This window comes from Syngnathus floridae, chromosome 4 (genome assembly GCF_059516105.1).
Source record: "Syngnathus floridae isolate MCC-2025c chromosome 4, RoL_Sflo_1.0, whole genome shotgun sequence".
Taxonomy (NCBI): Eukaryota; Metazoa; Chordata; class Actinopteri; order Syngnathiformes; family Syngnathidae; genus Syngnathus; species Syngnathus floridae.
The window spans coordinates 10,918,809-10,929,293 of NC_142416.1; the positions used below are offsets into that span (position 1 = coordinate 10,918,809).

The window sequence follows — 10,485 nt, forward strand, 5'->3', positions numbered from 1 at the left end:
CCCCTCCCTCTGGTGACAAGGACTGGCTGTAACAAAGGAAAACATCCTCTTCTTGTTTTTGTCATTAAAACACAATGAACTTTTGAGCATTTAGATGATTTTTATAAATCTATTTCATTTAGCTATGGTCCTTCATTTCCAAGACAAGGGGCAATGTAATGAGTAAATCTTCCGTAATCCATCCTATTACCTTCCAACCCAAACGGACCGATAACCTTCAACGTAGAGGTGCGCTAAGATTAAACATCCAAGAAGTTCAAGAATAGGTTTGGGTTTTACAAATTTATCAAGTATGTGTGCCGACCTTTATCAGCCAGTTAATTATCCGAAATGTCCTTCAAGGGGTGTCCTCCAGTTTTTTCACTTAATACAGCTTCCACCCTTGAAAAAGAAAACCAATAATTTATTATCAATTATTTTCTGGATTTTTCAGAAATGTATTCACACATTTAGAGCTCAGTGGCCACTGCAACTACCCTGCTGAAATCAGCACAAATTGACACTAAATACATGTTAATAACTTTTGTGCACTATTAGAAGAATTATGTTTTTTTTATGGAAAATAAATAAATAGTCTGTGCGTGCGTGCGTGCGTATGTGTGCATGTGCATGCGTGTGTGTGTGTGTGTGTGTGTGTGTGTGTGTGTGTGTGTGTGTGTGTGTGTGTGTGTGTGTGTGTGTGTGTGTGTATGTGTGAAATAAAAAAGGTGAGAGATTGCCTGTTATCAAGTCAATGTTTCTTTAAAATGTACAAATAAAACAAAAAGGTGAATCTTGCATTAACCCATCTGGACCCCCACCCAAATAATCCCCCATATCATTTAATTTTTGGAAGAAAAAAAATTAGAAAAATGAAAAAATTAAAGAATCATCATAAACCAATCATGCAACTGTGCCGATACTGCATATATAAATACTAATAGACTTACGCATAAATGGTTGGTAATTCTTTCACTCGTATGATTGGGCACTGCAAATTAATAATGGAATTATATAGATTGTGTGACATCACCGGAACTGAGGTTTTGTTAATATAGTTACTGTTAGCGTGAGTCCACTTTAAGACCACTGTCCATTGTAAGAACAATATTGGGAGTAGAATAACTCATATACTGTACATCCTTTCCACTGCTGGGTTAAAAATTTAATCGACCAATTGGGTCAAATTGACCCAACTTCCTGGGTTGTTTTGCAAAAAAAGAAAAATCATTGCATTGTTTTGTTTTGGCCAAAAAGACCCAGGAATTTGGTCCAATTTCTAACCCAAATTGGGTTGCTTTTAACCCAGCATTTTAAGGGTGTACATGTTTGGTCATCTTTTTTTTTTTTTTTTTTTTAATAAGGACTATTTATTTAAGTGTTTGAAGTGCTCATTGTTTGGAAGAAAATGCCAATAAGATGGCAGCCACTTGTCATGTTGCTACATGTACCCTTACTGCTACATGTGCCCTTCCTCTTCTTCCCAGCGATTGTAAGGGCACGCACTTGCTAGCCTGCCTTTAAGGCCGACAGTCGACAACCTTCGTGCAGGATCTCCTTCTCCAGTTGGGTCAGTAATGAATAATGCAGACCCTTACATTTCATCACCCAAATAAAAGCTCCTGTGCCGGTGCTCTGCCGCCGCACCCATTATTCTGCCTGGGTGCGCAATAGGCTCTAATTTTTCTTCATGCACATACAGAGACAAATAAGACCACCACTGCATTTCCTTGTACTGCATGTCAGAGAAAGAAACTGACAAAAAAAGGCTCCAATGATAAAGGAACCTTTCTTTAAAAAAAAAAAAAAAATCATCACACTGGAGACTCGTGGACAGTTTGTTCTTATTTGCTGCTTCATTTCAGCATTTCGTCTTCTCACGATTTCTGAGGGTACCCCACCTTCAACACGGCATTGCCTCCCTCCAGATGCCCCGCCCTTCCTATCCCCTGACCCCCACCCACTATGCAGCCTCTCCCCACCACTTCTTTCGCTCCTCTCTTCTACTTGAGCAATTTCTCCCCCTTCTGAGAGTCACGTCTTATGAATTATTCACACCTGCATCACCACAGGGGGTTTCAGTTGCGCTGCCTGACCGTTTACAGTTCAAAGACCTGCAGCCAGAGTATATTCCAAAAGGCGCAAACTAATGCACCACCTAAATTTGCTTGACAGTTGAGTTTCTCTGACCAGTCTGCCAAGCTCTGCTGCTATGAAAACATCACGCAACAAAACTTGGTGAGTTGCAGGGAAGCCGAGTTTGATTGTCATCATATTGGTTATCTGGAAGACATCCAAACAAAGAGAACAGTGGGAAATCCTCCAGATAATATAATGGCAATGTCGACTCACGCACAAATGACGGATGCATGGAAGTATGAATTGATAGCGTGTAAACGACGAATTGGTCTTAAGTGACCATCATGCGGCACATGCATGCAGCACCTCTTCTTATCACTGCAAGATGGAACAGAAATAAAAGCTCCGTAGACCTGCCACGCCCTACCCTGTGCCCCCACAAGATCTGCATCCTCACACATTGTTCTGCGCAGCTTGGATTATAAATATTTCACAGCCTATGGGCATGAGATATACTATGAAATATGCCTCAATTTGGATGCTAGATCACATATTTTTGTTCTTGACCCTCAACTATTTCATAGAGGACATTCTTAATTTGAACAAGATTTCATAGTGCACCAAGGGGGTACCCACTTATGCTTAATGCTAATTTACATGATTGAATTCTACCTGAAAATATTATGTTTACATAAATTGAGACAAATTTTAAGAAGAAGTGGCTGTAATTTCTGTTTTGTGTACAAAGCTGGCTGTGCTGGATGACGCCACACCCTGCTGCCTCCAGATAAAGACAGGAAGACGAGGCAACGTGCAGTGAAGTCACCAGTGAGGTGTGAAGGGAGGGGACGGATGAACACGTGCCTCTCACCTCCTCCCTCAGCCATTTCTTGGTTTTCATGAAGACCATGTGAGCAGTTGTACATAAAATGGAATAACTGCTCAATCAATTTTCAATGTCCACATACAGTATTGACAATTCCGAACACAGAGTTCCAGCCCTAATTCACTTTTACCCCTCAAAAGAAAATTGAGAATACATTGTTTTACATTTATTATTAACATACCTCCTTTTCATTTCTGCAAGATATGTGCTTTCAGATGCGATGCTGTGGATCGCAGTGCTTTATAAAGTGATTCATTTGTGAATAAATGTTTGCGTCTATTTATTGAAAAATAATCTTACATCAGCCTGTCCTTGATTTCTTTGGACAATTTTTAGATTTAAATGCAAAACTGCAATTGGAAAAATGATATTACCATAGCTAATCTGTTTTTTTAATGGACGACCTAAAGAGAGGGTATGCTCTGACCGCGCCCTGAATTGCTGATGTTTGCGTGTCTCCCACAACCCCCATCTCTCCAGCACACTGAGAACCCCCCTGCAATGTTATACAACACCCTACCACTTGGGCTGAAAACCCTCTTTTGTCCCATAGTGTGTAGTTTGAACATGTTCTTAAGAGGCAGTAAATGCACACATATAATATAATAACCTTGGATATGCGTGCATGTATAAAGAATCTATATGAAGTGCTTGTGAAAACACCGTTGCGTGTGTCATTGACAATATTTGCATGATACTGAAAAATTACTGCATACATTAAGTTGAAAACAAAATGAAATAATGTACAATAAAACTGAATTTTCCAATTTTAAGAAGTAAAATGCACAAGAAAAAGCGCACATAATATGTTGACTGGAAAGGGTGACAAAAGAATGGTGTGTTGGATAAATGTGATGACTTGGCTGAATTTCACCTGGTGAAATATTGATCTGTTTAGAAATGGATGACAGCATTTGCTTTTTTCCCCCTTTGACACCTTTGGAAAGAAGGTCATTGTGTTGGGGCTGGGGTGGTGGGTGGGAATGGGTGATGTGTGACTAAACTGCCCCCACCTGGTATGAAATGGAACGTTCCATAAAATATGTAAATATAAATTACACGCTGAGACAGTGAGCTAAAACTTCATTTAAGCTCAGTTTAAGTAGTATGTACCTCCATTATTACTTATAAGAAATAAAGGAATTTCTATAGCGCACTTCATACACAAAGTAATTTAAGTGAACGGGTAACAAGATAAAAACAAATACTATTTATTATTATTTATATTTAGAGGAAAGACAAATATACATATCATAGTTAAAAAAAGTTCAAAAAAGTTTACATGCTCAAAGGAGAGGGAAGAAGTACAAAAAATGATCTCTTATATTTTAGTAACACTACATATTGAACCTCCAACAGGAGATACACACTTTTTCATTTCATTTTCCAACTTCAGAGCTATCCAATTCTGCAACACAATCAAGAGATGACAATATACCATGATTTTTACATACCATATTTGTGTAAATGCACGTTTTAAACCTTTGTCCTAATACCTCAGACATGAAAAAAACTAACTATGCATTTACTCAGTCTTTGCACATTGTCTGTTCAAAACCAAGTCGCGTAACTCACTTTGCAGGATGAGATAGTTTAGGGCATTGTGGCACGTGACCACAGCGGTGTCTTGTATTGACATACCGCATAGATAGCCAATCAAATGGTAATATGTTGGATCACGAGGGCTTTACCTTTTGGTACTATTGCGCATGCGCAGTTCATTTCGAAAATGGCGGCCGTACAAGGCGGTATGGCCGACGCTGTTGAAATAAAGGACATTAAAACGGAACCACCCGTTGATGCCGTCGTAAACAACAACGCAAATGATGGAAGGGTACTTTCTGCGTCCCCAGGGTCCGGTGCTTCGGTTGGAAGTAACAAAGCCGCAACAGGAACCCTGGAAGAGAAGCAGACGCTGCTGGCAATTCTGCAATTCCTTAAAAAGAACCAACTGTCCGAGTCTGTCGACATTTTGCGTCGAGAAGCTGGATTACCGCAGGATTTTTTCGATTCCAAGGCTGGTGATACGTCCTCGGTTTCTGGAGGTGCATCAGGAACGGTGGAAGAAGGAGCTCTGGATGCCAACTCTCTACTGAGCCGAGTGACATCCTCTTCCGAAACTCAGGCGCCAGTCAAAGGTGCGTGATACAACTTTGCACACGAAGATTTTGTTTTGTTTTATGATTTCCATTTTACGAAACACTAACGTGTGTGATTTTACACGTACTATTTTTGTATTTATAATTAGTACCCCTCATACCCATTTTGATTTCTGTGCATTCATTTAGTTCGACACAGAGGCTATTATGTCCCATTCATTTGAGGTGTACTGTAGCCAATAATACTTCATATTTTACCCTTCGTACAGCCCATTAGATGTGTGCGAATAGACAAAAACTCGGGGTAGTCGATTTTGAAAAATAATCTAATTTAGCACCACCCCTATTTTGTGATTTAATATGCGATAATTTTTTTAAAAGGTGCTTTTTCCATATGTTTTTCAACAAACACAACCAACAAATTCATCTGTTTTACAATAAATACTATGCTTGAATGTGTTGGACTTTTAAATTAGACTCATGGACGAACGAAGGCAAATGAACTATAAAATTGAATGAAAGAAAGTTCATTTCTAATTTGATTAGAGTTGCTAACTTCCTAAATATTTTGATTTGCAGTCCAGTTGATTTGCCAGTGACTGCAAGCGTTTTTATTATACTATATATTATATGCTAATATTGAATACTAACTTGTGTTTCAGCTCCACCTGCAGAGGACCAACCAGATGTGAGCGTAGTTTTATCTGCTTACAGCCAACAGGGAGACCCAACTCTCTATGAGGTTTATTACAGTGGCTTAAAAAAGTTTATAGAGACAGTTTTGGACTGTCATCGAGCAGAACTGTCCCAGGTTTTCTACCCACTCTTTGTGCACATGTACCTGGAACTGGTATACAACAACCATGAGAATGAAGCCAAGGCGTTTTTTGAAAAGTGAGTTTTCTTTTCATTATTTGTTTTGTTTTCCTATTGCGCTTGCCAATTTAATAACCTGCTGCCCACCCATCTCAGGTTTAGCGGGGATCAAGAATGTTATTACAGAGATGACCTTCAAGTCTTGTCAGGTTTGACAAAAAGGGAGCACATGAGAGGCAACGAGACTCTGCTCGACTTTCGCACCAGCAAGTTTGTCCTGCGCATCTCTCGGGACTCCTACCAATTGCTCAAGAGGCATCTGCAAGAGCGCCAGAACAACCAGATCTGGAATATCATCCAAGAGCACCTCTACATTGACATCTTTGATGGCATGCCACGAAGCAAGAGCCAGATCGATGCCATGTCTGGTAGTTTGGCTGGAGAGGGCAAGAGAGAGGCCAATAAGGCAAAGGTTGGCATGTTGTTCATAAAGCCTAAAAGATAAGAATTCAAATAGTTTTCTCTAAGTCAGTAGTCTGTCTATAAGCGAGTAACACAATTTGTCAGAAAAGTACTAATTAATTAGTAGACCTGTTGTAACAGGCTGCCAACTGATTTTTTTTTTATTCATCTCCTTCCAGGTTTTTTATGGCTTACTTAAGGAACCGGAGATCGAACTGCCGCTCGATGATGAGGATGAGGAAGCAGAGAACGAGGAGGGCAAACCCAAGAAGAAGAAACCTAAAAAGGACAGCATGGGCTCCAAGAGCAAGAAGCAGGATCCCAATGCACCATCACAAACAAGGTATAGTAGATTCCTTTGTCATTGTTTTAGAAAAGATTCACTTTATTGAAACTATTTTTAGCGTCAATGCAAGCCTCCTGAATTTCCTAAAAGTGCGCTGTGTTTCTCAGGATACCTCTTCCGGAACTAAAAGACTCGGACAAATTGGACAAAATCATGTACATGAAGGAGGCCACCAAGAGGATCCGACTGGGACCAGATAACCTCCCTTCTGTTTGCTTCTACTCTTTTCTCAACGCATACCAGGTCTGAATCTCTTCTACTCACTTTTCAGTCGGTGTTCAAGTCCGGTAAATATAAACTCAATTGTTGTATCCTGATTTATTCCTGAATGTTTCCTGCAGGGTTTAACAGCTGTAGACTTCACGGATGACTCCAGTTTAATTGCAGGAGGCTTCGCTGACTCCTCAGTCAGAGTGTGGAGTGTCACTCCGAAAAAACTACGCAAAGTCAAGTCTGCCGCAGGTATAGTGAGTAAACAATAGCAGTTGGCAAAAAAACAGTTGGAAACCAAGATTGGCCCAGGGCCAATGGTTTGCCTAACAGTTGTATCGCGGGCCAAGGTTTCATCATCAGGCAAAGTATTTTGTGCAATGGAACTAACTTGGCATTGTTTCTCTTGCCAAAGACTTAAACCTGATTGATAAAGAGTCAGATGATGTACTGGAGAGGATCATGGATGAAAAGACAGCGAGCGAGTCCAAGCTCCTGTACGGGCACAGTGGTCCTGTTTATGGTATCAGCTTCAGCCCAGACAGGTAAAAAGCACGGATCCCATGCCCTCCTGAATGATCTGCTTTGGCACAAAAGACACAAGCACTATATGATCCCTGTAATGACGACTGACGTGCACGTTTAGGAACTACCTGCTGTCGAGTTCTGAAGATGGCACAGTGAGGCTGTGGAGTCTCCAAACCTTCACCTGCCTGGTGGGCTACAAAGGCCACAACTACCCTGTGTGGGACACCCAGTTTTCTCCTCATGGCTACTATTTTGTCTCCGGGGGACATGACAGAGTTGCCCGGTAAGAATTGTGGACACTTGTTTGCCTCACCAATTTTGAAGATCAATCATGTTTGTGTGACACCTTGAAGCAGGAGCAAAACTCCACTCTCAGACTGGGGAATTAATGAAATGTATTGATGATTTGAGTTTATCTGATTTTATTTTTATTATTTCAAGTATTTTTTTGTAGTTTAAAGCAGCGTTTTCATTCACAATAGAGTGGAGCAATTTTGCCAAAAGTTCTTCTCTTACACCCCTTGCAAATATTCAAAAGTTTGACCAGCGACTTTAATTCGCATTAAGAAACAACATGAGCGTAATCGGTTTGTTATTGTTTTCCATATGTGAAAGGGTCTCTTGATTTCACTTGTGCAAAACATTGCCAAAGAAATCATCAATCACATCTAATATGTGCCTCTTCAGTCTGTGGGTTACAGATCATTATCAACCTCTGCGGATGTTTGCTGGTCACCTGGCGGACATCACTTGTACCCGCTTCCATCCCAACTCCAATTATGTGGCCACGGGTTCTTCTGATCGTACGATCCGCCTGTGGGATGTCCTGAATGGAAACTGTGTTCGCATCTTCACTGGTCACAAGGTAGATTTTTTTTTAAACTCTTACTTTTCTGAATGTGTATTTGATGTATTGTGTCTTTTAAATCTGTGTTGCCGAAGACAAGTCTAACATCGTTGTAACGCATTTTGTAGGGTCCAATCCATGCTCTGACATTCTCTCCCAACGGGAAGTTTTTGGCTTCGGGGGCTACTGACGGCAGAGTTCTTCTTTGGGACATTGGTCACGGACTCATGATTGGAGAGCTCAAAGGCCATACAGATACCATCTACTCTCTCAAATTCAGCAGGGATGGTGAAATTCTTGCCTCTGGTGCGTAGACAATACATATGTCGATTATGTTGGCAATTAATGGATGAATCAGATGAAAAGACAGGCCATTATTTGAAATTGATAATGCAGAAAGCATACAAATGATTTGATTACTGTTTGGTCCATAACATGTCAGAAAACAGGCCAAAATGTTGATTGCTGTTTTCCAAAGCAAAAAAAGACATTTTGAAATGTTTCCATTGATATTACAAATAGAGGTCAAGAAGTGCAACACTGTCTTTGCACCGATTTCATGCAGTTTTTGCATGCGTGACAGAAATATACAGAGTGCATGCTTAATTTTCAATTGAGAGGTATGTATAATAAATGTAAGAAAATGCATAAATGTGATCATTTAGGGTTTAACTCCTTTTTCGGGGATGGTTAATTTCTACACTGTATATTTATAATGTATAATACACAAGAATCTTTTGTCTCCCAGGCTCTATGGATAACACAGTTCGCCTGTGGAATGCCACAAAAGCGTTTGATGATTTGGAGACGGACGACTTCACTGCAACTACAGGACACGTTCATTTACAGGATAACTCACAGGAGCTTCTGCTTGGCTGCTACACAACTAAATCCTCACCTGTCCTTCACCTTCACTTCACTCGCAGAAATCTGCTCTTGGCAGCAGGTGGCTACAATCCATAAGACTTTTAATTGAATTTAGCTTGAAATAATTTGGATATTTTTGGACAGTGTGACAAGCGCTGATGATAAATGTTTGATATTCGTCAATTCTTAAATTTGACCATGATGTAGGACCTAAATACGTTGTCCTAATACGGTGCCATTGTAACTGATGACTAAGTTAGAAATAATTAGGCGCACAGCTCAACATGTGAATGCCACTTTTGTATTATAGTGTTTTTATAGATAAACATGTAAATAAAAATTGTTTTTATGTTTTCGGCATCAATGGTCTTTATTGATAACATAAGGAAACCAAGCAGACATTATATTCCAAGCACATCCAGCTGCCTACTTCACTCCCAGCAGACAAAAATCAATTGTACATCTGTAAAGGACACAAGCACAATACAGTTGAATAATGCAAAAGTGTGTTTTGATACAATTAGTCGAGAGGTACTTACTTATTTATACCCATTTTACTTCCCAGTGACTGCGGCTTGTTTCTTGGGCTTCAATTTAAAGAAGAGGCCGATTGCTGCTAGGGTGGCATATGTGGCCAAAACACACTGTGAAAGTAATTCATAAAGCAAATGTATACAGTATATTAAAATGTGAATGCATAACAGGCAATGGATTTGGTTACTTACATTTCTCCTGCCGACCATGGTGTAGGCGTTGAAGTACTTAGCAAACCCAGTGAACTGGTGCTGCGTTCCTGCTTCATGACCTCCCATGATGGTTTGTGAACCTATATCACAAAGATCGGATTGGAAGTTCTTACTCATTCTAGCACCTATATGCAACTATAGCATTATTATCATGTCAGCTCAATTATACTGGTATCAAAACCAGGAATCATTGCACTTCTCTGAGTTTGTTTTTTCTTGTGAGCAAACCATTGCAACCACAGTTCATTCAGCCTGACATTGACGGGATGGCCACTCACGCTTATGAGCATACCAAGCTAACCGTGAGCCGTCTACACAACACTATCGTCAGCTAGCGAATGTATTAGGACACCCAAAACGTGATCTTTTAAATTACGCGAGTAGAATGTGATGACATTCATGCAGTTAAAATGACAAGCAACCATAAAATCAAAATGTAAACTTACTTTGAGCAGAAGACCCTTGACAAGATTGCGAGAAGACTATGCCCTTCAACGGAGGCCTCGATGCTAGAATTGAAAGGAAGTCCCGCCTACTTAGAGTTGTTGTGTTCTTTGTCACTATTGGTCTAAAATGACGATGGTCACCAATTACGATCACTGAATGGCCAAATGAAATGT

The 10,485-nt window shown here is 40.1% G+C and overlaps 2 protein-coding genes and 1 long non-coding RNA gene across 3 annotated transcripts; 1 reads left to right on the forward strand and 2 right to left on the reverse strand.

Moving 5' to 3' along the window:
• Positions 1 to 4,139: 4,139 nt before the first annotated feature.
• Positions 4,140 to 5,461, reverse strand: LOC148399047 (uncharacterized). Its single transcript, XR_015857881.1, has 2 exons — positions 4,939 to 5,461; positions 4,140 to 4,841 (listed from the first exon to the last, which is right to left on the reverse strand). It is a non-coding gene; the product is annotated as an uncharacterized LOC148399047 (long non-coding RNA).
• On the forward strand, positions 4,650 to 9,479 carry taf5 (TAF5 RNA polymerase II, TATA box binding protein (TBP)-associated factor). Its single transcript, XM_088372805.1, has 11 exons — positions 4,650 to 5,082; positions 5,706 to 5,937; positions 6,016 to 6,331; positions 6,501 to 6,664; positions 6,775 to 6,910; positions 7,009 to 7,129; positions 7,293 to 7,422; positions 7,524 to 7,688; positions 8,093 to 8,270; positions 8,381 to 8,558; positions 9,001 to 9,479. The coding sequence occupies exons 1-11, from the start codon at positions 4,674 to 4,676 to the stop codon at positions 9,213 to 9,215; spliced, it is 2,244 nt and encodes a 747-aa protein (XP_088228931.1). The 5' UTR covers positions 4,650 to 4,673; the 3' UTR covers positions 9,216 to 9,479.
• Positions 9,407 to 10,437, reverse strand: atp5mk (ATP synthase membrane subunit k). The gene is made up of 4 exons (XM_088372811.1): positions 10,312 to 10,437; positions 9,845 to 9,945; positions 9,659 to 9,763; positions 9,407 to 9,582 (listed from the first exon to the last, which is right to left on the reverse strand). The coding sequence occupies exons 2-3, from the start codon at positions 9,929 to 9,931 to the stop codon at positions 9,674 to 9,676; spliced, it is 177 nt and encodes a 58-aa protein (XP_088228937.1). The 5' UTR covers positions 9,932 to 9,945; positions 10,312 to 10,437; the 3' UTR covers positions 9,407 to 9,582; positions 9,659 to 9,673.
• Positions 10,438 to 10,485: the final 48 nt, after the last annotated feature.

Bases quoted from the DNA above. Each gene is read 5' to 3' on its own strand.
- taf5 (XM_088372805.1), top strand. From the start codon at position 4,674: ATGGCGGCCGTACAAGGCGGTATGGCCGACGCTGTTGAAATAAAGGAC. The intron at 6,332-6,500 runs GTTGGCATGTTG...ATCTCCTTCCAG, and splicing joins GAGAGGCCAATAAGGCAAAG to GTTTTTTATGGCTTACTTAA. The intron at 7,689-8,092 runs GTAAGAATTGTG...GTGCCTCTTCAG, and splicing joins GGACATGACAGAGTTGCCCG to TCTGTGGGTTACAGATCATT.
- atp5mk (XM_088372811.1), bottom strand. From the start codon at position 9,931: ATGGGAGGTCATGAAGCAGGAACGCAGCACCAGTTCACTGGGTTTGCT. The intron at 9,764-9,844 runs GTAAGTAACCAA...TTACTTTCACAG, and splicing joins CCATGGTCGGCAGGAGAAAT to TGTGTTTTGGCCACATATGC.